The sequence below is a fragment of the Bubalus bubalis genome, chromosome 1, assembly GCF_019923935.1.
Source record: "Bubalus bubalis isolate 160015118507 breed Murrah chromosome 1, NDDB_SH_1, whole genome shotgun sequence".
NCBI lineage: Eukaryota > Metazoa > Chordata > Mammalia > Artiodactyla > Bovidae > Bubalus > Bubalus bubalis.
In genome coordinates, this window is record NC_059157.1 from 202,139,243 (window position 1) to 202,160,881 (window position 21,639).

At 42.7% G+C, this 21,639-nt stretch overlaps 1 protein-coding gene across 1 annotated transcript; it reads right to left on the reverse strand.

Annotated features, from left to right (window-relative positions):
- Window positions 1–2,166: 2,166 nt before the first annotated feature.
- Window positions 2,167–20,499, reverse strand: SGO1 (shugoshin 1). The gene is made up of 8 exons (XM_044923955.2): window positions 20,334–20,499; window positions 18,771–18,923; window positions 18,494–18,687; window positions 14,498–14,574; window positions 12,683–12,738; window positions 11,414–12,175; window positions 3,670–3,862; window positions 2,167–3,447 (listed from the first exon to the last, which is right to left on the reverse strand). Exons 1-8 carry the CDS (start codon window positions 20,482–20,484, stop codon window positions 3,345–3,347), a joined length of 1,689 nt encoding a protein of 562 aa, XP_044779890.2. The 5' UTR covers window positions 20,485–20,499; the 3' UTR covers window positions 2,167–3,344.
- Between the last annotated feature and the right edge of the window lie 1,140 nt (window positions 20,500–21,639).

Below are 21,639 nucleotides of genomic sequence, written 5' to 3' on the forward strand. Positions count from 1 at the left end.
GGACTCCCCTGTGGTCCAGTGGCCAAGACTCCATGCTCCCAACACAGGCAGCCCGGGTCTGACCCCTGATCAGGGAACTGGGTCTTACGTGCTGCGACTAAAAAGTCTGTTAGGAGGAGGTCGTGTGTGCTGCAGCCAAGACCTGGGACAGCCAAATAAATACATATTTAAAAAGTAGTACAAGTGAGCTGATTTACAAAACAGAAATAGGCTCAAAGAAAACAAACTTATGGTTACTAAAAGGGAAAGGTGAGGGACGGAGGATTAAGAGTTTGAGATCAACAGATACACACTATATATAAAATAAACAAGAAGGACCTACTGTGTAGCACAGGGAAGTCTAGTCAGTATTTTACAATAACCTTTAAGAATCATCTCCACTACAGGTTATATATAAGTGAATGACTTTGCTGTATACTTACCAGAAACTAACAAAACATTGTAAATCAAGTATACTACAAAGAGTAAACACATATTTAAATTTTAAAAAATTGTTGTTTGGAAAATGACTCAGAAGAGCAACCCTACTTTTAGGTACTAACTCCCTGGAAACTTATTTATACATATGAGAACACAGAATATTCAGTGAAGCACTAATTTATAATAATGACAAAGTGGAAGCCAATTATTTCTGAAAAGAAGAGGAAGTCTGGTTTATATAATAAAATTTTGTACACCAAGCAAAGTAAGCTACATCTGCCAACATGGACAAGTCTAAAAACAGTGTTGAGTAAAAACTTGTTATTAAAAGATGTATACAACATAACATTCATGTAAAAATGTTAAAATACAAAGCAGTTTTAATAGTCTATGGATAAACACTACAACAAGAATAAAGAAATAGTAAAATACAGAAACTACAGAAGTACAGGATATCCCTGGGGGTGCAGTGGATAAGAATCCGCCTGCCAATGCAGGGGATACAGGTTCGACCCCTGGTCCAGGAAGGTTCCACGTGCCGAAAGCGACTAATAAGCCTGTGCACCGCAACCACTGAAGCCCACGGGCTCTAGAGCCAGCAAGCACAAACACTGAGCCGGGCCCGCACACCGAGAGCCTGTGCTCGGCAGTGAGCGGAGCCGCTGCAGTGAACACCCCTGCACCCGAGAGCAGAGAAACTGCAGAGAAGGTCCGCGTGTGGCACCGGAGACCCAGCACAGCCAGAAGTAAATTAAACCAAATTCAGAATAGTCGAGTTTGGAGATGAAGGGAAGGTGAGGATAAAGGTAGATCAAAAAATGTCAGAAGAGAAAGATCCATAAAGTAATAAATAGTAAAGGCAATCAATGGCAAAGAGCAGGAGTTGGCAAGCTTTTGGGGTAAAGGGCTTGAGAGTAAATATTTTAGACTTTGCAAGCTTAAGGGATAAAATAAATCAATAGCAAGTTTTTGATTTAAAGACAAAAAAGCATCTTTACCTGGCAGACCGTGCAAAAGCAGACTGTGTTAAAAACATTAATTTTTGATTTAAAGAAAAATATACTTTATAAAACAGATTCTTTTTCACTGAAAGCATTATTACTAAGACAGAAACAAGTTATACTTGGACCTGCAGGCTGCACACTGCTAGCCTAGAACAGCCATCAGTCCAGCAGGATTTTCTGGAGCGACAGGAATGGACTGTATCTGCGTTGTCCCCAGCGTGGTAACCACTAGACTTCTGTGGCTGCTGAGCACTTGCGATGCAGCAGCTGTGACTGAGAAGTTAAGCTTTAAAAATTGTACTGAATCCTAAGACAGCAATCCTAGAGTTTGAATGAATTCAAACAGCAGGTGGAAGGGCAGTAGCTGAATAAACAAACTGGAAAAATAAGACCGTGATGGGAGAGTAGGGCATGTGAACCCGTGATTCCATCAGGGGCAGGAAAGTCTGGGCTGACTCTCAAGGAGCGCAGGTGGGCATGGAGCTGCAGGAGAGAGCTTGAGGTCAGGGTTGGAAGAGGAAGCTGGGACACAGACACTGCTACCGGGACAGGGAGGCTCCCGTGAGAAGAGGAAAGAGAAGAGACACGCGAGGATGGCACTGTGACAGAGGCGATGCCACGGGCAAAGCCAAGGTTTGGGGGAGAAACGTCCAGGGAGGGTGAGAGCAGTGACGGCTGAGACAGAGACGACCCGAGAGACAGGATATGTCTGTATTTAAAGACTGGAAAAAAACAAACTCACTGTCTTATACAAACTTTATTGCTCTCTAAACACGAATCAAAATTTATAGCAGTATATAAAAGTATGGGCTTCAAACTCTCAGAACTGAACTCTCATCGAATTTACTTTTTTCTTAGAAAGGTAAATTCTATTCTCTAATTAGGAACCTTGAGGAAATGAAGTCACACCAGGATCTACAGGCAGAGGCAGAGACCTCAAGCCAGCTGGTCCTCTCCGGGCAGCTGGAGCAGTTAAACCAGGCCAGACCCACTCCAGCTCGGGCCACCGTCTACTCTCCACATCGGGGTCCCAGGTTGGCTGGGTTGCAAGCTGGCTTCACATCACCTGAGTCCCTGACTCGAGTGAATTCGTGGCTTCAGGTTTGAGCACGCTTCACTTCTGCCGCTGGAGTGTCCCTCGGCCATAGACTTAGGAATTTGATCAAATGCACAAAAAAGGTCCTGGCTTTCACACATTTAACATTTGGCATTTTTGACTAAACAAGGAACTATTCTGACAGGCCATGACGCAGTAATTTGTGATTTTGCTAACGCATCACTTTCAACAATGGGCACGTGGCACTGTGGGTTTAGAGGCAGTCACTTGCCCAGTCCCTGAGCCTAAGCAACCTCCAGTTCTCTAATCACGATCTCAAACACATTCTGTCTGAAAAAAATCAAATACAGCGATGGTATAAGGAACCCACAAACAGCTCAGTGTATACTCTACTGTGAACGACAAGGATTCATTTTATTCAAACACTGTACAGAGTTTCAAAAGGTCTTCAGTCTGTCTTCAAAAATTCATTCAATCATAGTACTACCCACTTAAGGGAAGAAAAGATGCCTTATAACGAAAACATCTTAATTTGGAGAAACATGATTAATTTCCTAATGTTGGTATAAGATACATCAATTAAGTTTTTGGCAATATAAAAAAATCTAAACTATGATAGTGCTTGAGTCCAATTACTTATAGCTAGAAGAAAAATAAACCAAATGTATCAAAGGTTTAGGAAGACACATCACTTTTGAAGTACAGTTTTGAAGACATGTTCATGATCTATAGACTTGTCAAGAGAATATTCTATGGCAATAGTTCAACCGTTCGAGCACTGTTACAGATTCCCTCCTGGCGCCACAGAAGTGGGTGCAGGATGAATTTCAATAGCATCTAACACAGGCTTCATTGTACTTGCTTCACATTTTTTTTTTAGAACAGTGTCTGGAATCTTTTTTCTGCTTGAAAATAGGCGAATTCAAGAAACACAAATCCGTGAAAGGGTCCCCTCTCCTCAGTTTCCTGTAAGAGCAGAGAGAACTCTTAAGCATGAGGATAAGTATCCCAATACTAACTTACTCTTCAGTTTAAGTTTATTGTAGATCATGCCATTGTTAATATTCTCACTTCAGTTTTTCATCAAAACAGTGTATTTCAAATAAGGCTCACCCTTTAATGAAGCTCTGTAACCTTACTCTCCCAGGGGTGTCATTAAAAGTGAATTCCCACAAGCCAAATACTTACGAAGCGAGCGTGGGTTCCTTATAGTTCACCACGGCAGCTGTGCACCTGCGTTTACGTAAAGACACTGGTGGGCTTTCTACATTCTTTTTTGGAGAAAGAGAAAGCTTTCTGGTTTTCATCACAGGATACAAAGGGACATTCGTGATATCCTTCAGGGTAAAATGAGGCGACTGGGGAGCTTCAGGTAGTGCACCTACAAAAACAAGAACAAGTTTTATTGAGTACGCTTCCAAAAACCAGACAAACACAGGGACTGAAGCCATGTGATTACACACCTTAGATGCATCCAAAATCTGCAGAGGAAGGAAAACTCCCAAACTCATTCTACAAGGCCACCCTCACCCTGACACCAAAATCAGACAAAGATACACAAAAAAAGAAAATCACAGGCCAATATCACTGATGAACATAGATGCAAAAATCCTCAACAAAATTCTAGCAAACAGAATCCAACAATACTCTGAAAGGATCAGGGCTTCCCTGGTGGCTCCTGTAATGTAGGAGATGCAGGTTCAATCCCTGGGTGGGGAAAAAAGAGCCCCTGGAGTAGGAAATGGCAACCTATTTACGATAAAAAACTCTCCAGAAAGTAGGCTTAGAAGGAACATACCTCAACACAATAAAGGCCATAGACAACAAACCCACAGTAAACGTTATTCTCAACAGTGAGAAACTGAAAGCATTTCCTCTTAATATTGGGAACGAGACAGGCTGCCCATTCTCGTCATGATTATTCAATGTACTTTTGGAAGTCCTGGCCATAGCAATCAGAGAGGAAAAAGAAATAAAAGAAACCCAAATCAGAAAAGAAGTAAAACTCTATTTGCTACTATACACAGAAAACCCTAAAGATTCCACCAGAAAATTACTAGAGCTAATCAATGAATACAGAAAGTTGCAGGATACAAAACTGGCACAGAAATCCCTTGCATTCATACACACTAACAATGAAAAATCAGAAAGAGAAATTAAGGAAACAATTCCATTCACCACTGCAACAAAAAGAATACCGAGGAATAAACCTACCTAAGGAGACAGAAGTCCTGTATGCAAACAACTAAAACACTGATGCATGAGATCAGAGATGACGAGTGGAGAGATACACCACGTTCTTGGATTAGAAGAACAATATTATGAAAAATGACTATACTACCCAAAGTAATTACAGATTCAATGCAATCCCTAATCAAATTGCCATTTGTATTTTTCACAGAACAAAAAATTTCACAATTTATATGGAAACACAAAAGTCCCCAAATAGCCAAAGCAATCTTGAGAAAGAAGAATGGAGCTGGAAGAATCAACCTTCCTGACTTCAGACTATCCTACAAAACTACAGTCATCAAGCCAATATGGTACTGGCACAAAAACAGAAACATAAATCAATGGAACAAGACAGAAAGCCCACAGACAAACCTACGCACCTATGGGTACCTTTTTTTTGACAAAGGAGGCAAGAATACACAATAGAGAAAAGACAGCCTCTTCAACAAGTGGTGCTGGGAAAACTGGATAGCTACACGTGAAAGAATGAAACTAGAACACTTTCTAATACCATCTATCCATGGGATTCTCCAGGCGAGAATACTGGAGTGGATTGCCATTTCCTTCTCCAGAGGAGCTCCCTGACACAGGGATCAAATCCAGGTCTCTTCCCTTGCAGGCAGATTCTTTTGTCTGAGCCACCAGGGAAGCCCTTCTAATACCACACACAAAAAAATAAACTCAAAATACATGAAAGATTTAAATATAAGGCCAGAAACTATAAAGCTCTTAGAAGAAAATACAGGCAGTACATTCATTGACATACATCACAGCAAGATCCTCTGTGACCCACTTCCTAGAGTAATGGAAATAAAAACAAAAGTAAACAAACGGGACTTAATAAAACTTAAAAGCTTTTGCACAGCAAAGGGAGTCACTCAGTTGTGTCCGACTCTTTGTGACCCCATAGAGTTCTCCAGGCCAGAATACTGGAGTGGGTAACCATTCCCTTCTCCAGGGGATCATCCCAAACCAGGTCTCCTGTACTGCAGGCAGATTCTTTACCAGCTGAGCCACCAGGGAAGCCCAAGAATACTGGAGGGTGTAGCCTATCCCTTCTCCAGGGGATCTTCCTGACCCAGGAATTGAACCAGGGTCGCCTGCATTGCAGGCGGATTCTTTACCAGCTGAGCTACCAGGGAAGCCCTCCAAAGGGAAAAGCAACGGAAACGATAAACAAGATTAAAAGACAACCCTCAGAATGAGAAAAAATAATTGCAAACAAAACTGACAAAGGATTAATCTGCAAAATATACAAGCAGCTCACACAGCTCAATACCAGAAAAACAGAAGACCCAAGCAGACTTTTCTCTAAAGACGACATAAACAGATGGCCAACACACACATGAAAAGATGACATTGCTCATTATTAGAATGAGGTATCACCTCACACCAGTCAGAAAGGCCATCATTAAAAAATCTACAACCAATAAATTTGCAGAGATATGGAGATATACATTCCCACCACTGGGAATGTAAACTGATACAGCCACATACAAAGCACAGTACGGAGTTTGCTTAAAAAACTAGGAATAGAACTACCATATGATCCAGCAATCCCACTACTGGGCTATACCCCGAGAAAACCGTAACTGGGAAAGAGATGCATGTACCCCAGTGTTCACTGCGGCACTTTTTACAATAGCTGGGACACGGAAGCAGCCTAGATGTTCATCAACAGGTGAATGGATACAGAAATTGTGGTACATGATGATGCTGTGAAAAGTGCTGCACTCAATATGCCAGCAAATATGGAAAACTCAACAGTGGCCACAGGATTGGAAAAGGTCAGTTTTCATTCCAATCCCAAAGAAAGGCAATGCCAAAGAATGCTCAAACTACCGCACAATTGCAGTTATCTTACACGCTAGTAAAGTAATGCTCAAAATTCTCCAAGCCAGGCTTCAGCAATATGTGAACCATGAACTTCCTGATGTTCAAGCTGGTTTTAGAAAAGGCAGAGGAACCAGAGATCAAATTGCCAACATCTACTGGATCATCGAAAAAGCACGCGAGTTCCAGAAAAGCATCTATTTCTGCTTTATTGACTATGCCAAAGCCTTTGACTGTGTGGATCACAATAAACCGTGGAAAATTCCGAAAGAGATGGAAACACCAGACTATCTGACCTGTCTCTTGAGAAACCTGTATGCAGGTCAGGAAGCAACAGTTATAACTGGATGAGGAACAACAGACTGGTTCCAAATAGGAAAAGGAGTATGTCAAGGCTGTATATTGTCACCCTACTTATTTAACTTCTATGCAGAGTACATCATGAGAAACACTGGGCTGGAGGAAGCACAAGCTGGAATCAAGATTGCCAGGAGAAATATCAATAATCTCAGATATGCAGACGACACCACCCTTATGGCAGAAAGTGAAGAGGAACTAAAAAGCCTCTTGATGAAGGTGAAGGAGGAGAGTGAAAAAGTTGGCTTAAAAGCTCAACATTCAGAAAACGAAGATCATGGTATCTGGTCCCATCACTTCATGGGAAATAGATGGGGAAACAGTGGAAACAGTGTCAGACTTTATATTTTTGGGCTCCAAAATCAATGCAGATGGTGATTGCAGCTATGAAATTAAAAGACGCTTACTCCTTGGAAGGAAACTTATAACCAACCTAGACAGCATATTAAAAAGCAGAGACATTACTTTGCCAACAAAGGTCCATCTAGTCAAGACTATGGTTTTTCCAGTGGTCATGTATGGATGTGAGAGTTGGGACTATAAAGAAAGCTGATCGCCGAAGAAGTGACGCTTTTGAACTGTGGTGTTGGAGAAGACTCTTGAGAGTCCCTTGGGCTGCAAGGAGATCCAACCAGTCCATCCTAAAGGAGATCAGTCCTGGGTGTTCACTGGAAGGACTGATTCTGAAGCTGAAACTCCAATACTTTGGCCACCTCATGTGATGAGTTGACTCATTGGAAAAGACCCTGATACTGGGAGGGATTGGGGGCAGGAGGAGAAGGGGACAACAGAGGATGAGATGGCTGGATGGCATCATCGACTCGATGGATATGGGTTTGGGTAAACTCTGGGAGCTGGTGATGGACAGGGAGGCCTGGCCTGCTGCGATTCATGGGGTTGCAAAGAGTCGGACACAACTGAACTGAACTGATTGATACCACTGAAAGTTACTCAGCCTTAAAATAGGACACATTTGAGTCAGTTTTAATGATGTGGTTGAACTTAGAGCCTACTGTACAGAGTGACGAAAGAAAGATATTGTATACTGACACACGTGTATGGAATCTACAAGGGTGGTACTGATGAACTTATTTGCGGGGCAGCGATGGAGACAGACCTAGAGAACAGGGTTGTGGGCGTTGTGGGAGGAGCTGAGAGCGGCAGGGAGACGCACATCAGCACGTGTAGACAGAGCCCCGCGCCAGTGCTCTGCACAACCTGTGGGGTGGGGTAGGCTGAGAGATGGGGACGAGGGGGACACGCGGACGCCTGTGGGTGATTCATGCTGGTGTGGGGCAGAAGCCAGCACAACACTGTAAAGCAAGTATCTTCCAGTAAAAAAAAGTACACAAAATCCAGCATTTTATAATATAGGTTTTTAAAAACTTGTTCATCTTTTCCTCTCGGTATAACACTGAAATAATTATTGTGGCTGTAAAGAACTTACTAAAACAATAGCTTACTGAAACTTAAAATTCTTAAAAATTTAAAGAAAAAAATGAAAATTCTTCCATGATAGCTAGGGCACAATGAATTAGTTTCAACTATGCAACTTCACTTAGTCACACCTTATTCTTGAGAATTATCCAGGTCTCTATCGCTTTTAATTCCAACGGTTATCATCAACTGACTTCTTACAGTCTCAGAAAGCCACTCAAGTGCCTTCTATTCTCCACAGTGCTAACGGAAAAACCCAAGTGAGCTTTTTGGCCAACCAAATACTAAATAAAAGAGAATTCTAAGTCATAGTCTCTGTGTAAACCAGGAGAAACAGGGTTCCCTCTAGTAAAGCTTTCCAGCTGGTGCTAGGAATAAAGAATCCACCTGCCAAGGTAGGAGATGTGGGTTCGATCCCTGGGTATCCCCTGGAGGAGGAAACGGCAACCCACTCCAGTATTCCTGCCTGGAGAATCCCAGGATAAGGAAGACTGGCGGGTTACAGTCCACGGGGGGACAGAGTTGAACATGACTGAGCATGCACGTGTGCTAATAAAGCTGGAAGATTAAAAAGTTAGCCAAAGTTTTTCCTATCAGAAACATCCAAGTTATTCTACCTGGAGCTACAGCTATATTGGGAGACAGGTACCCAGCACACAGTAAGAACACGACAAGGCAGATAATCTCTTAAAATTGCTTTAAAAAGCAAATTCTTTCCCAGGAAAAACTAAACTTTAACTGTAAAATGATTTTATGTTTAATAACCACTGTTCAGGGCTACCTGGGTTTCAGATATTCTGCCTTTCTTGTCTCTACATAAACAAATTGTACTATGCTAATTATTCCAACTTTTGGTTTGGAAACTATGGTTAAACAACATCAGATCAGTTGCTATGTTCTGGAATAAAGCTTCTAAAACTTTTACCCATATATCAATCTTCCAGGAAATTTGTTAAAAAGATACAGATGTGATTCAAGGATGTAGGGTATGGCATGAGATTCTGCTTTTCTAAGAAGTTTCCAGGTGATGCTGAAGGTCTGGGGACCAAACTCTGAGTAACACTAGTGCTTTTTTCCTTTAAAAACTTATGAAAATTTAAGTACACAAAGATGGAGAGAACAGTATGAGCCCCCATTTACCCAGCTTCAATAATTATCAACATTTGGCCAATCTTGTTTGATTTACTCTAAAATCATTACAGCATACTTCTTAAAAGAGATATTTGCATGCTACCAATGGGGAAACCAGAGAAGGCAATGGCACCCCACTCCAGTACTTTTGCCTAGAAAATCCCATGGATGGAGGAGCCTGGTAGGCTGCAGTCCATGGGGTCACTAAGAGTCAGGCACGACTGAGCGATTTCACTTTCACTTTTCACTTTCATGCATTGGAAAAGGAAATGGCAACCCACTCCAGTGTTCTTGCCTGGAGAATCCCAGGGACGGGGAAGCCTGGTGGGCTGCCGTCTATGGGGTCGCACAGAGTCGGACACGACTGAAGTGACTTAGCAGTAGCAATGGGGAAACAGTGGAAACAGTGGCTGACTTTATTTTTTGGGGCTCCAAAATCACTGCAGATGGTGACTGTAGCCATGAAATTAAAAGACGCTTACTCCTTGGAAGAAAACTTATGACCAACCTAGACAGCATATTAAAAAGCAGAGACATTACTTTGCCAACAAAGGTCGTCTTGTCAAGGCTATGGTTTTTCCAGTGGTCACGTGTGGATGTGAGAGTTGGAAAGCTGAGTGCAGAATTGATTCTTTTGAACTGTGGTATTGTAGAAGACTGTTGAGAGTCCCTTGGACTGCAAGGACATCCAACCAGTCCATCCTAAAGGAAATCAACCCTGAATCTTCATTGGAAGGACTGAGGCTGAAACTGAAGCTCCAATACTTTGGCCACCTGATGCAAAGACCTGACTCACTGGAAAAGACCCTGATGCTGGGAAAGACTGAAGGCGGAGAAGGGGACGACAGAGGATGAGATGGGTGGATGGCATCACTGACTCAATAGACATGAGTTTCAGTAAACTCTGGGAGTTGGTGATGAACAGGGAGGCCTGGCGTGCTACAGTCCATGGGGTCGCAAAGAGCTGGACACCACTGAGTGACTGAACTGAACTGTACCACCTAACTGGGCTTCCCTGGTGGCTGAGCTGGTAAAGAATCTGCCTGTAGTGCAGGAGACCTGGGTTCGATCCCTGGGTTGGGAAGATCCCCTGGAGAAGGGAATGGCAACCCACTTCAGTATTCTTGCCTGGAGAATCCCATGGACAGAGGAGTCTGGTGGGCTACAATTCACAGGGTCACAAAGAGTCAGATATAACTGACTAACACCATCCTAACAACCGTAACAGTGCTGTTATGGGGATCAAATGAGCTAGCATAACAGCATTTTGAGAATGATAAAACTTGCCTGTTTATGTTCGCACACTAACTATTAATACAGTTCCCAGATGAGAATCTTTGTGGGCAGCAGCAGGCTGTATTGTCAATATTTGGACTACTTTCTGATCTAACCAATAAAAGCAAGATTTTCTAAGCCACAGTTTTTAGATGTTTTACACATGTCTTATAAAATACTACTAAGGAATTGAGGAAAAGGTTTTCTTGGTCTTATTAGGCCACCTTCACGAATAGAAAATTCTTTTAAATTCTGGATCCTGTCAAGTTGACGATAAAGCAAAGTCATTAAAATCACAGGTCGCTGGATTTAAGTTCGATTTCATTTTCGGGGGATGTTTCAGAGGAGTGCATAATAGGCATTTTAATTCAACCTAACTTACACCTTTCCTTGCTTTGGAAGGTTTCATTTACTGAAAGTAAAAACACTCTCTCCATGACAAGTACTATTTGTTTTTAAAGAGGATTTAAATTAGCTTAAAGTATGTCAAAGCTACACACTGTGGTTTGCACCCCCAGTCCCCCACTATTTAATTTTTCCCAAAGAGACAGATGGTAAGTCTATAACCTCCTCCAGGGAAGCAGATGGTAAATGCTAGTATGTAAGTACCAGGAGTGATCATTTATCATAAACATCAAGAGTGCAGGCAAACAAGTAAATCACTTACCAGGAGGCGTCTCCATTGTCTCAGAGCCCCCATGTCTCAGTGCTCGTTTAGGCCGAGGCCTGGGGACAGGACTCCTGGTTGATTCACTGCTGAGAACTGGACTGGACTTGCATGTGGGAACATAGAGGTCATCAGAATCATCTCCTGAACAGCTTGATTCACAGATGCTCACATCAGATTCATTGTTGGTTTCTTCTCTTGTAGCATCATTGCACACTTTTTGCCGGAAAGGAGTAAGGTGAACACCTTCTTCCAAATTAAAATTGTAAGCGTCACAGGAGGTGACAGTTTTATTTTCACTTTTGCTCCCTTTATACTTTGATACAGATTTTGATTTCCCCCTTTTGTTAGCTTTCGCTTTTCCTTTTCTTTCTTTGGCACCTCTGTGCTTGCTTTTAGTTTGTTGTGATTTATAGTCATAAGCATCTTTCTTTGTTTTGGTAGATCGTCCTGGGTGAACCAGCCTTGGGGATAAGTAAATCTGACTCCTGCTGTACCGACAAACACTTTGTTCTACGTTTTCAGGTATCCGTGTGCCTATTGGCGGGTCTACAAATCTAATCCTTTCTAGTTCCAAAGAGTCCTCTGACAAATGACTGATTCCAAAATCATCCACAGCACTCGTCTGACATGGACTGTTAATGTATTTCTTTAAACCACGACGGAGAGATATAGTTCTAGGTAAGACAATATCAGTTGACTTATCTTCACTTGAATCCAAATCAAATCCTGGTCTGTCTTGAGAAATAGTAGGTACTGGCTCTGAGAATTAAAAAAATAAAATAAATGAGAAAAACAGGTTCACTTTATGGAAATTTAAATTAAGAATGTTAGAATTCAAAGTTAAAAATGGAACTAATGAAAATTCTTTCTGTAGTTTTCCATTTACTCTAAATAAATGAAAATCTGGGGAGCTTACTATGTACTTCCTTTTGACTGTCTACACCTATATATTCCAAGGCTGTTACAAGGGTTAGGTAAGGTAACGTATGTTCAGTGCCTCACAGAGCAGCACGTCGCAGCTCAGCCAACTGCAGCCACGGTTGTAACCAAGGTTTCTGGCTACAGATTTGGAAAAACAAAAATGGATGGATTTTAAAACCCTTTTGTGATTCTGTGTAAAACAGATAGATATTTGCTTTGAGCAGAATACCAGATGAGCAGATCTTAAAAGGTAAAAAAAACAAAAATTAGAGAAATTTAATTGCTACATGTTCTCAAAGATCTCATCGTGCCTTAACGGTATTTTTAGATTTTCACTTGAATTACCTTCTCCTTGGAATGATTCTTCTTGTCCTGGACAGTCAGCACCCTCAAGCACTTGCCTTAGAAAGTACCAATAAAAAATAAAAAACTTAAAACAGTTATGCAATAAAAGAATTTAAGATTTTCTACAAAGTTTTTTTCTTTTAGTAACATTTCATAATTCCATTCTATATCAGTATATCTGTTCTGTATCAAAGGAAACCAAAAAACACTGATGATGATGACATGGAAGCAGATTTGTTATGACTGATATTCAACTCCCCCTAGGAGGAGCACATCAAACTGAACAGTTTCTCCTGAACACTTTCCCTAACTCATCATTTTATTTAACTGGAGAAATAGCCAATCAGATTGATGTATAAACTACATTAAAAGAAATTCAGTTAGATGCCTCTTCCGGAGCCTACTGTGTCATTAGCCAAGCTGTGATTTTCTTCGGTACAACATACTTTTGTGGCATTTACCTACTGACTCCTCTGAATTCACACTGTTCATTTTCTTTAAAAAATTTTGTCCCTTTGGTTCATGGAATAAGAAATTTCCATTTTTATGCTTTAATATGGCCATTTCATTCTAATTTTATTCTTTTTTTTTCTATACAAAATTTACCCCTCTAGACATCAAAACTTAAGTACAAGTTGTGGAAATAGAGTAATAGCAACCAGTCAATAACAATTTTAGAAATCTTATAAAAACTCAATTACCTCATCTTACTTTTTGGCCATCACATAAATATTGCATCAGATCTTAACATTCAACAGTTTAAAAACTACTCATGATTAAAATTAACATGGGGACAGAAATCACAGTAGTGATTACTTCCACAAGGAGAGGGGCACAAAGGCACAAACTCAAAAGGGACATGAAGGAATGGTTTATGACAGGAGCTCTCACCTGGGGACAGTTAACCTGCCCACTCTCCCCTGGGTCCTCAGAACGCCTGGCAATGTCTAGACACACCTTTGGTTCTTACAACTATTAGAGGCGGTTGCTGTTGGCATTTGGTGGGTCGAGGCCGAGGATGCTGCTAAATGCCCCACAGTGCTTAGGACCAAGCCCACAACAAAGAATGATCCAGTCCAAACAGTCAGCAGTGCTCGGCTGAGAAATCCTGGCCAGAGCAATGGCAATGCTCTGCACTTGAACCCAGGTTTCAGCTCACAGGTGTATGTATTAGTCCAACTCACTGCACTCTGTAATTGAGATCTGTGCATTTGACTAATCTAATTTTATTTCAGTAATTTATAAGCAAACACATAAAGTACCCTAATTCAAGAGAAGGAGTATATGAGGTCTGATGGTATTTCAGAACCAACTGGATAAGCGAGTCAGTGTGACAATTTGTTAAATATGGTAGTTGATTAGATTTCTTTTCTAAACCAGACTATTTGTGTTACTGGCAAAATAACCAACATTTGAATATCCAATTCTTAGAATAAAAACACGATACAAGAAAAATACAAATGAAGCTTCAAGAAAAGCTTCTTATCCCTAGACATCAAACAGTAACTCAATAGAAGAAAGCTTTGGTGTGGCTATATAGGACAGAATTTCCACATATCAAAATTTTCTTAAATACATTCTTGAGAGAGTACCAGACTTCAAATACATGAGTCAGTCTGATGCTAATTTCCTTGCACAAATGGATCACAGTTACATATTTACTGGTGTGAATAATAATGGATTCGGTACTAACGGTAGATGCTAAACGGATCACAGTTACATATTTCCTGGTGAGAATAATAATGGATACTAACGGTAGACGCTAAACGGATCACAGTTACATATTTCCTGGTGAGAATAATAATGGATACTAACGGTAGACGCTCCACAGATGAATCCCTGCAGTTGCTGTCACTATTGGAGTCCATTCCAGAGGGACATAATTCTAGGTTCTGTTAATGTATTAAAACAAAGAAAACACTGGTACAACCAAGATATTCACAACAAAGCATTCATTTACTCAACAATAGATACTTACTGATTGTCTGCTATGGTCCCAGGGACTGTTCTAGGAACTGAATCCATAACTAGAAAACAGAATAAGTACTACCCTCTTAAAGCTTACAATCTAGCATAGGGAGAGAAAATGTAAAAAAGCTAGTAGTCATAAATGCAATGGAGGAAATATTTACTCAGGGTGAAATGGCAGAGTAACTGATGTCTGGAGGGCTTTGAGGTGGGATGATTTTCATCTGAAATCTGAAGAAATGCAAAGAGCCAGCCACTTGAAGGAGAAGCACTGGGAACAGAAAATACAAGTCATGATGTAGGAAAACCCTTGCTGTGTTTAGGAAAGAAGGCCACTGGGGCTGGAACAGTCACAGGAAAGACCAGGAGGAGGTGGGCAGAGGCCAGATGATGCAGGGCCTGAGGGCCATGAGTTTGACTTTTTTTTTTTTCTTTCAGAAAAAGACCAGTCTCTTGGTGGGTGACACAGGTTGGGCATGGACCCCAAGGCAGTTGCCCACCTAAAGGGAGGCCCCCCGACAAGACACTCTGCGAGGCCTGCTCTTCTGGCCCCAGCTGGTTGGCTCTGGATGGGGTTTGGGGCGCCCGTGGCACACACCGAGAAGTCATTTAAATATTAAGCAGGGAAGTAAAATGATCTAAGTTTTAAAAAGATGAAGCAGACCACCATGTGACACAGGGGCTGAAAAGGCCAAGGCGCAGCAGCTGGGAAGCCGCATGTCAGTCAAGCAGGACACGCCCACCTGGACTGAGTCCTGCAGCTGAGAAGGTTTGGCCTAGAAGGTTTCGGGGTAACAAAGTGTGCTCGCATTGAATAGGGGTGGAGGTAGGGACAGTGAGCGAGAGGGAAGCTTCTCGTGGTTCTGACTTGGCCAAGCAGCTGGGCTGCCTTACTGAGCCAAGCAAGACTTATATAGGGAGGCAGAAGTCCACAGTATCTTTGGGAGGGGGAAAAAGTAGTTTATACTTTGTACAAAGTATGTTTGAGATTCTTTATAATACTTAAGTGAATATATCAAGTAATAACCGTGTGTGTGTAGATCTTGAGCTACAAACTTGGAAGTCACCAGCAGGCAGACAATATTTAAAGCTGTGGGAAGGGATACAGTGGGTCTAGGACAACTGATGTTTAGGAGTAAAGAAGAAGCCAGCAAGAGAGACGTACATGGAACAGTCAGAAAGGTAAACAAGGAGATTATGATGGTAAGAAAGCTGAGATCAAAGTACTTCCAACAAAGTCATCCCTGGACCATAGTAGTACTTCAAGGCCAACAAGAAAGAAAAGTGACCAAAGTTACTGACTTTGGTAACACAGAGGTTTTGGTGACCCAGATATACAGTGATAATAGAATGGTGGGGATCAAAGTCTGACACAGAGTTCAAATGTGAATGGAAGCTGAGGAAGGGAAGACAGTAAGTGCTCTGTTCTCTTTGGAAAAGTTCTCCTGTGAATGGAAGCAGAGAAATGAGGAGAGAGCAGAATGAGATCAGGAGAGGTTCCATTTATTTTCTTTTCCTCTTAAGGTGAGAGAGATACTAAAGCACATTTGTACATAACTGGAACAATTGGGTAGAGGGAGATAAATGCTGGATGAGAGTGCAAACTTTCAGGAGCAAAGTCCTAGAGGAGAAGAAAACAAGAGAATCGGATCACACAGGGAGGGACTGGCCTTGGATAGGAGCAGACACTTCGGCCAATGGCACCAGAAGGAAAAGGAGAGACAGCGTAGACCCAGGCAGATGTGTATAAATAGATGTGTGTCAGGGAAACAAGAGGCCCAGTCTGATTCCTTAAAAGTCATTCTGATTCAGTGCAGTTGTTTTATGAAATTTGATGGACAAACAATATACAGACATTATAATGAATAGGTTGAAACTGTTCATCAGAAATACAACTGGAAACTTAATCCTGTTAATAAAAGTTTTAAGTTGATTATCAATACAGCTAATGTTCTAAAGCTAGTATTACTGAAGGTAAATAAAGGCGGATATTTAACTACAGAGAGATATAAAATTTTACAAGATCCATAATAAAATGTAAGAAACGCTATTAGTACTTTCTAATTAATCCTTAAAAGGCAAGATAATTATTGGTAGGCAAGAAATAAAAACATTCTCATTACAGCATTTTAAGCTTCTCTATCACTACAAATTGACTTGATAAACAAGGACGCACAAGTACACAATGACAGCTGAGAGCAAGTGACACATCAAACGGGGCAGAAAACAAACGGATGTTTAAATGCTAATACTCTCACTTAGCAACTAACACTATCTTTTAATACTAAAAATTCATTGATCAATGTCCAAAGGTCTATAATAAAAGAATTTTTTCACCAGTTTTTGTGATTATCTTATTGAATATTCACTTGACACTATTCTGTGTGATTTCAGCAAAAATCTGAAAAGGGAAGAGGAAGATTCAAATGTCTTTGGAGAAATGTTTTGCCTCACTAGTTGACCAAAGAAAAAAATTAGGAAAGATTACATTTTGAGGGAAAAAAGTTTTTTTTTTTTTTTAAATAATCTAACCCGTACACGAAGGTTAAATAAAAAAACAATCTAATCTTTATAGGTAATTCTCTATCACACTACAATGCATATTGCATGTGTGTGTATACATTCTATGTATTATACACAGAAGAGATAGGCAATCACCTTAGCTGCAGGGAAGCAAGAACTCTTTCACTGGCCCCTGCTCTAGGTGGAGAGGACTTGCCTCCGTTCTCGAGTGCCCGCCCTGCACAGCTCCGGCCTCTGCCGCCCTCGTGCCGGCACAGCCGTCCTCGCTGGTATGGCAAGCAGACGGGCACCTAAGTGTTTCCACCCGACTTCTTTCTCTGCCCCATGGAGCGTCCCTGGCAGTGGCCTTTAGGAAATGAGAGGAGACTGACCCAGAGAAGATCCTAAACCAAACTTTCTCCATGTGTTGCTTTGGCTGGCCTTTCTACACACCCCTGGACACAAACAATCAGATTAAAAAGCTGACAGCAAAATGTTCAAGATATTTCCTGTTTGGCAGTTAATGTATAGTTGTCCTGAAGGAAATCAGTCCTGAATATTCTTTGGAGGGACTGATGCTGAAGCTGAAACTCCCATACTCTGGCCACCTGATGCAAAGAGCTGACTCATTGGAAAAGACCCTGATGCTGGGAAAGACTGAAGGTGGGAGGAGAAGGGGATGACAGAGGATGAGATGGTTGGATGGCATCACTGACTCGATGGACATGGGTTTGGGTAGACTCTGGCAGTTGGTGATGGACAGGGAGGCCTGGCGTGCTGAGGTTCACGGTGTTGCAGAGCTGGATACGACTGAGTGGCTGAACTGAACTGTCCTAACTTAGCCAACTAGTAGGTAAAAAGGATTCTCCATAAAGCACTTAACTACTTCTCATCTCCCCAATTCAGGCAGTCCTTACATAACCCCACTGGTGTAGCAAAACTACATAGAAAAGCTAGGATTAACAGCACTGATTAAAACTTCTGCACGACTCTGCTTCCACTACCACTTCCAGACCTTCAGCTTACTTGCCCTCCCTTTGACTCAGTTTGCTGACCATTCAAAGGGTCTGGCCATGCAAGAGACTAAACTATTTCTTTTATACCTTGTCTTGCTACACTCTTTCAGAAGCAAGTTATAGGGGTATTACCAGTACGCTTGAAGCATTCTTAACTGGCCACACACAACTACGGGGCTACAGCACTGAGAAAAGATGTTCTGCCCAATTCACTAACAACAGAGCTATCAGGATAATTAATTTAAAAAACACAATTGATCTAAATTGATAATTTAAGGCTTTAACATTTTCTTCCTAAGAAATCCAGCCTTCCCGATGAAAATACCTGAGCAGGATCTTCTGTCTGTTGTGACGTAAGTTTATTTCTCAGTGTGTACAGCTGGTAGCTGAGGAGGTAACACTCTCTCCGCAGCTTTAAGATGACATCGTGGGCTTCTTTCAGTTTGGACTTTTCATTTTCCAAAGCTAAGGCTAACATTCTGTTGTTGTCTTCATAGTTTAGCACTTTGGAAGTGTTGGCTAAAAGAAAATAAAATTTTTTTAAATCAGTAATTAAATCTAATCTTAAAAAGTGATGTACAGGAAACATGAAAGTCTCTTACTGATTGTTTGGCATGGCGCAATGATCAAAGACTTTCGTTTAACCTCTGTCAAATTTTTACTCCTTTTCTCTTTTATTTGTTTCTTTATGTCTTCAAGACTATCTTGAAAAGACTTTTTGAGGCATCTTTCCTTGGCCATCTTCTGCTCTAGGACTTTAAAAATAATAGAAATCATTTAATTTTTGAAGGGGTGGTATCAAATATAAAACAAAATTGAAAACAGGCTGAACATAAAAAATGATTAGACCCTTTGTAACTGCAGAATCAGCCCAAAGTAGATAGCTAATCTGGTAATAACCTACATTTTGCAGCTTTTAAATTACATTAATGTTTGTGGCATAATTTTATCCTCCTCAGGTACTTTATAGGAAAGGTTTAATTAATAAGATTTCCAACCCAAAGACTTTGTAATATGCCACTTATTAATTCTGTAACAAATACTGGGGGCTTACTATATACTAGGCACTATCATGGCATCAGTATTTTGCTACTAAATACAGACTACTGTGCATGAACACCTTTGCCCTACATTGTACTTTGCAGATCTTAAAATTACAAAAAAAAAAAATTCGCATTTCCTATGGCAATCTATATACGTAAGTTTTCACTACAAAGCACGTCTTCATCTCCTCTGAGTTTGTCAAATGTTTTCCTGAACCTTACATTTTCTTGAGTATTTTCTCCAGGCGTTTCTTACTTTCCTCTGGGCTCTTAAATACAGATACTGTAGATTTCATTTAAATATTTTCTTTCTGCCAATACAGATACATATACTGGGATGCTTCCAGGCCAGCCAGGACAACTACTATTTTTAAAGCTTTGACATTAAGTGGGATGTATAAAACACCCTATCTACCACAAGGAAGTTTCTTTAGTTCAAACCTGGACATGTTTGCGAGCCAGACAAATTAGGCAACTAAGCAAGTTGGCTTAGTTATTTTAAAAGCACAGTCTATCTTAAAAACTTTCGTTCGTACATTAAGTCAACTTAAAATTAATAAGGAGATGAGCCCCGTCAGAAGTTTCCTTCCTGCCTGGGCCGACGGTCTTAAGAGGGGGTGTGGCGGCCAGCAGGGCTGGAGAAGTCAGGACAGGGCCGCACTGGATTCGGGTTTAGAGATGTGGAATCCAAAGAGCCAGGGCGGGAGCTCTCCACCCGTCGCCCCTGCCGCTGGGTGGCCGGCAGGACCGGCCAGTGCGGCTCTCCAGAAGGAGAAGCAGCCAAAGCGAAGGACGCCACCAGCTCAGGCTGCCGGCCTGCGGGCTCTTCCGCTCGAGCCTGGGCTTCAAATCCCGCGAACGCTTCACCTCCCGATCTCCGCGAAGCGGGAGGTTCAGGCCCCACCGAACAGAGGAGGAAGTCGGAGAGGGGCGCCGGCAGGGCAGGCCCCAGGCCCGAGCTTCTGGCCGCCGAACTAGAAGGACCGGGAGACCCCGCGGCGGGGGGCGCGGCACGACGACCCTGGGCCCGGAAAGCCGCGGCCCTCTTCCTGGAGAAGGCAGCCGGGGCGGGCAGGCGTGAGGCCCGCAGACCCGCCTCTCGCGGGACGCCCAGAACGGTACCTGGGCCACGGCTTCCGCCACAGCTGTCGCTCTGCTCACACCAGGCTCCGCGGGAAGGCACAGCCGCGCACGCCGGGACCTCCGAGACCCCAGCCTCAGACCCCGGGTTGCGCCGCCCTCCGCGTTCAAACTCTCCGCCGCGCGCGCCCATTGGCTGGCGGTCACGTGACGCGGCAGCCCTACCCGGCGTAAGCGAAGCCCCGCCCCCCGGGCGGTGTCGACTGACGCGATCTCGCGGGGATTGCGCCTTCGCGCGGCCGCGGCCGTTTCCCGCGGGGCGGAGTCTGTGTCTGGCGCTTTTCGGCCTCCCGCTGTGGGGCTTAGGGGGCGGAGCCACCATGACACCTTGAGGGGCGGGGACTTTAGGGAGTGAAAAGCTTCCGGTTTACTGGGCCCGCCGCCGGTCTTCGAGGTCGTGCGCAAGGGCTCCCTCTGGCGAGAAGAGTCGTCTTGGTAGTTTGCCGGCTGAAGCGTCAGCCCACTGCATGGAGGCCGTTAAAGGGGTGGGGTTCTGCAGGCCAGAGTACTGGAGTGGGTAGGTCGTTCCCTTCTCCAGGGGTCTTCCCGACCTAGGGATCGGACCCAGGGCTCCCGCATTGCAGGCGGATTCCTTACCTCTGAGCCACCAGGGAAGCTTCAGTTAAAGGGATATGCAAGCAGAAACAGAGAGGAGCTTTTGGAGTAACTGGATTTTGTTAGGGAGGTTGCAGACATCTGAAATATTCAGGTCCAGGTTCTTTATCTTTGCCTCTCAGAAAATGACAGTAGCATCTATTGAGTTACCTGCCCAGAAGCCTGGGAAAATCTTCCTGATTATTTATCATCCCTTAGCTTTTCCATCGGAGAAGGCAATAGCACCCCACTCCAGTACTCCTGCCTGGAAAATCCCATGGACGGAGGAGCCTGGTGGGTTGCAGTCCATGGGGTCCTACGAGTCGGACACGACTGAGCGACTTCACTTTCACTTTTCACTTTCATGCTTTGGAGAAGGAAATGGCAACCCACTCCAGTGTTCTTGCCTGGAGAATCCCAGGGACGGGGGAGCCTGGTGGGCTGCCATCTCTGGGGTTGCACAGAGTCGGACACGACTGAAGCGACTCAGCAGTAGCAGCAGCAGCAGCAGCTTTTCCTTGTCCTGTTGGTCACCCAGTCCTGTCAATTCTTCTAAGTATTTTTCAGGTCCACAGTTAGAGCAAAACCAGAAATGAGTGAAGGGTCTCTGGCACATACCAGCCAAGAATTAAACGATGTTGCTTGTTTCTTCAGCTGTTACTACTAACAAACATTTGTAGCTGGACCCGTCCTT

Coding starts and splice junctions, on each gene's coding strand:
- SGO1 (XM_044923955.2), bottom strand. CDS start 20,484: ATGGGCGCGCGCGGCGGAGAGTTTGAACGCGGAGGGCGGCGCAACCCG. Junction 12,739..14,497: donor TCATCTGTGGAGCGTCTACC/GTTAGTATCCAT, acceptor GTACTTTCTAAG/GCAAGTGCTTGAGGGTGCTG. Junction 3,863..11,413: donor GACAATGGAGACGCCTCCTG/GTAAGTGATTTA, acceptor TTGTTTTTGTAG/GTGCACTACCTGAAGCTCCC.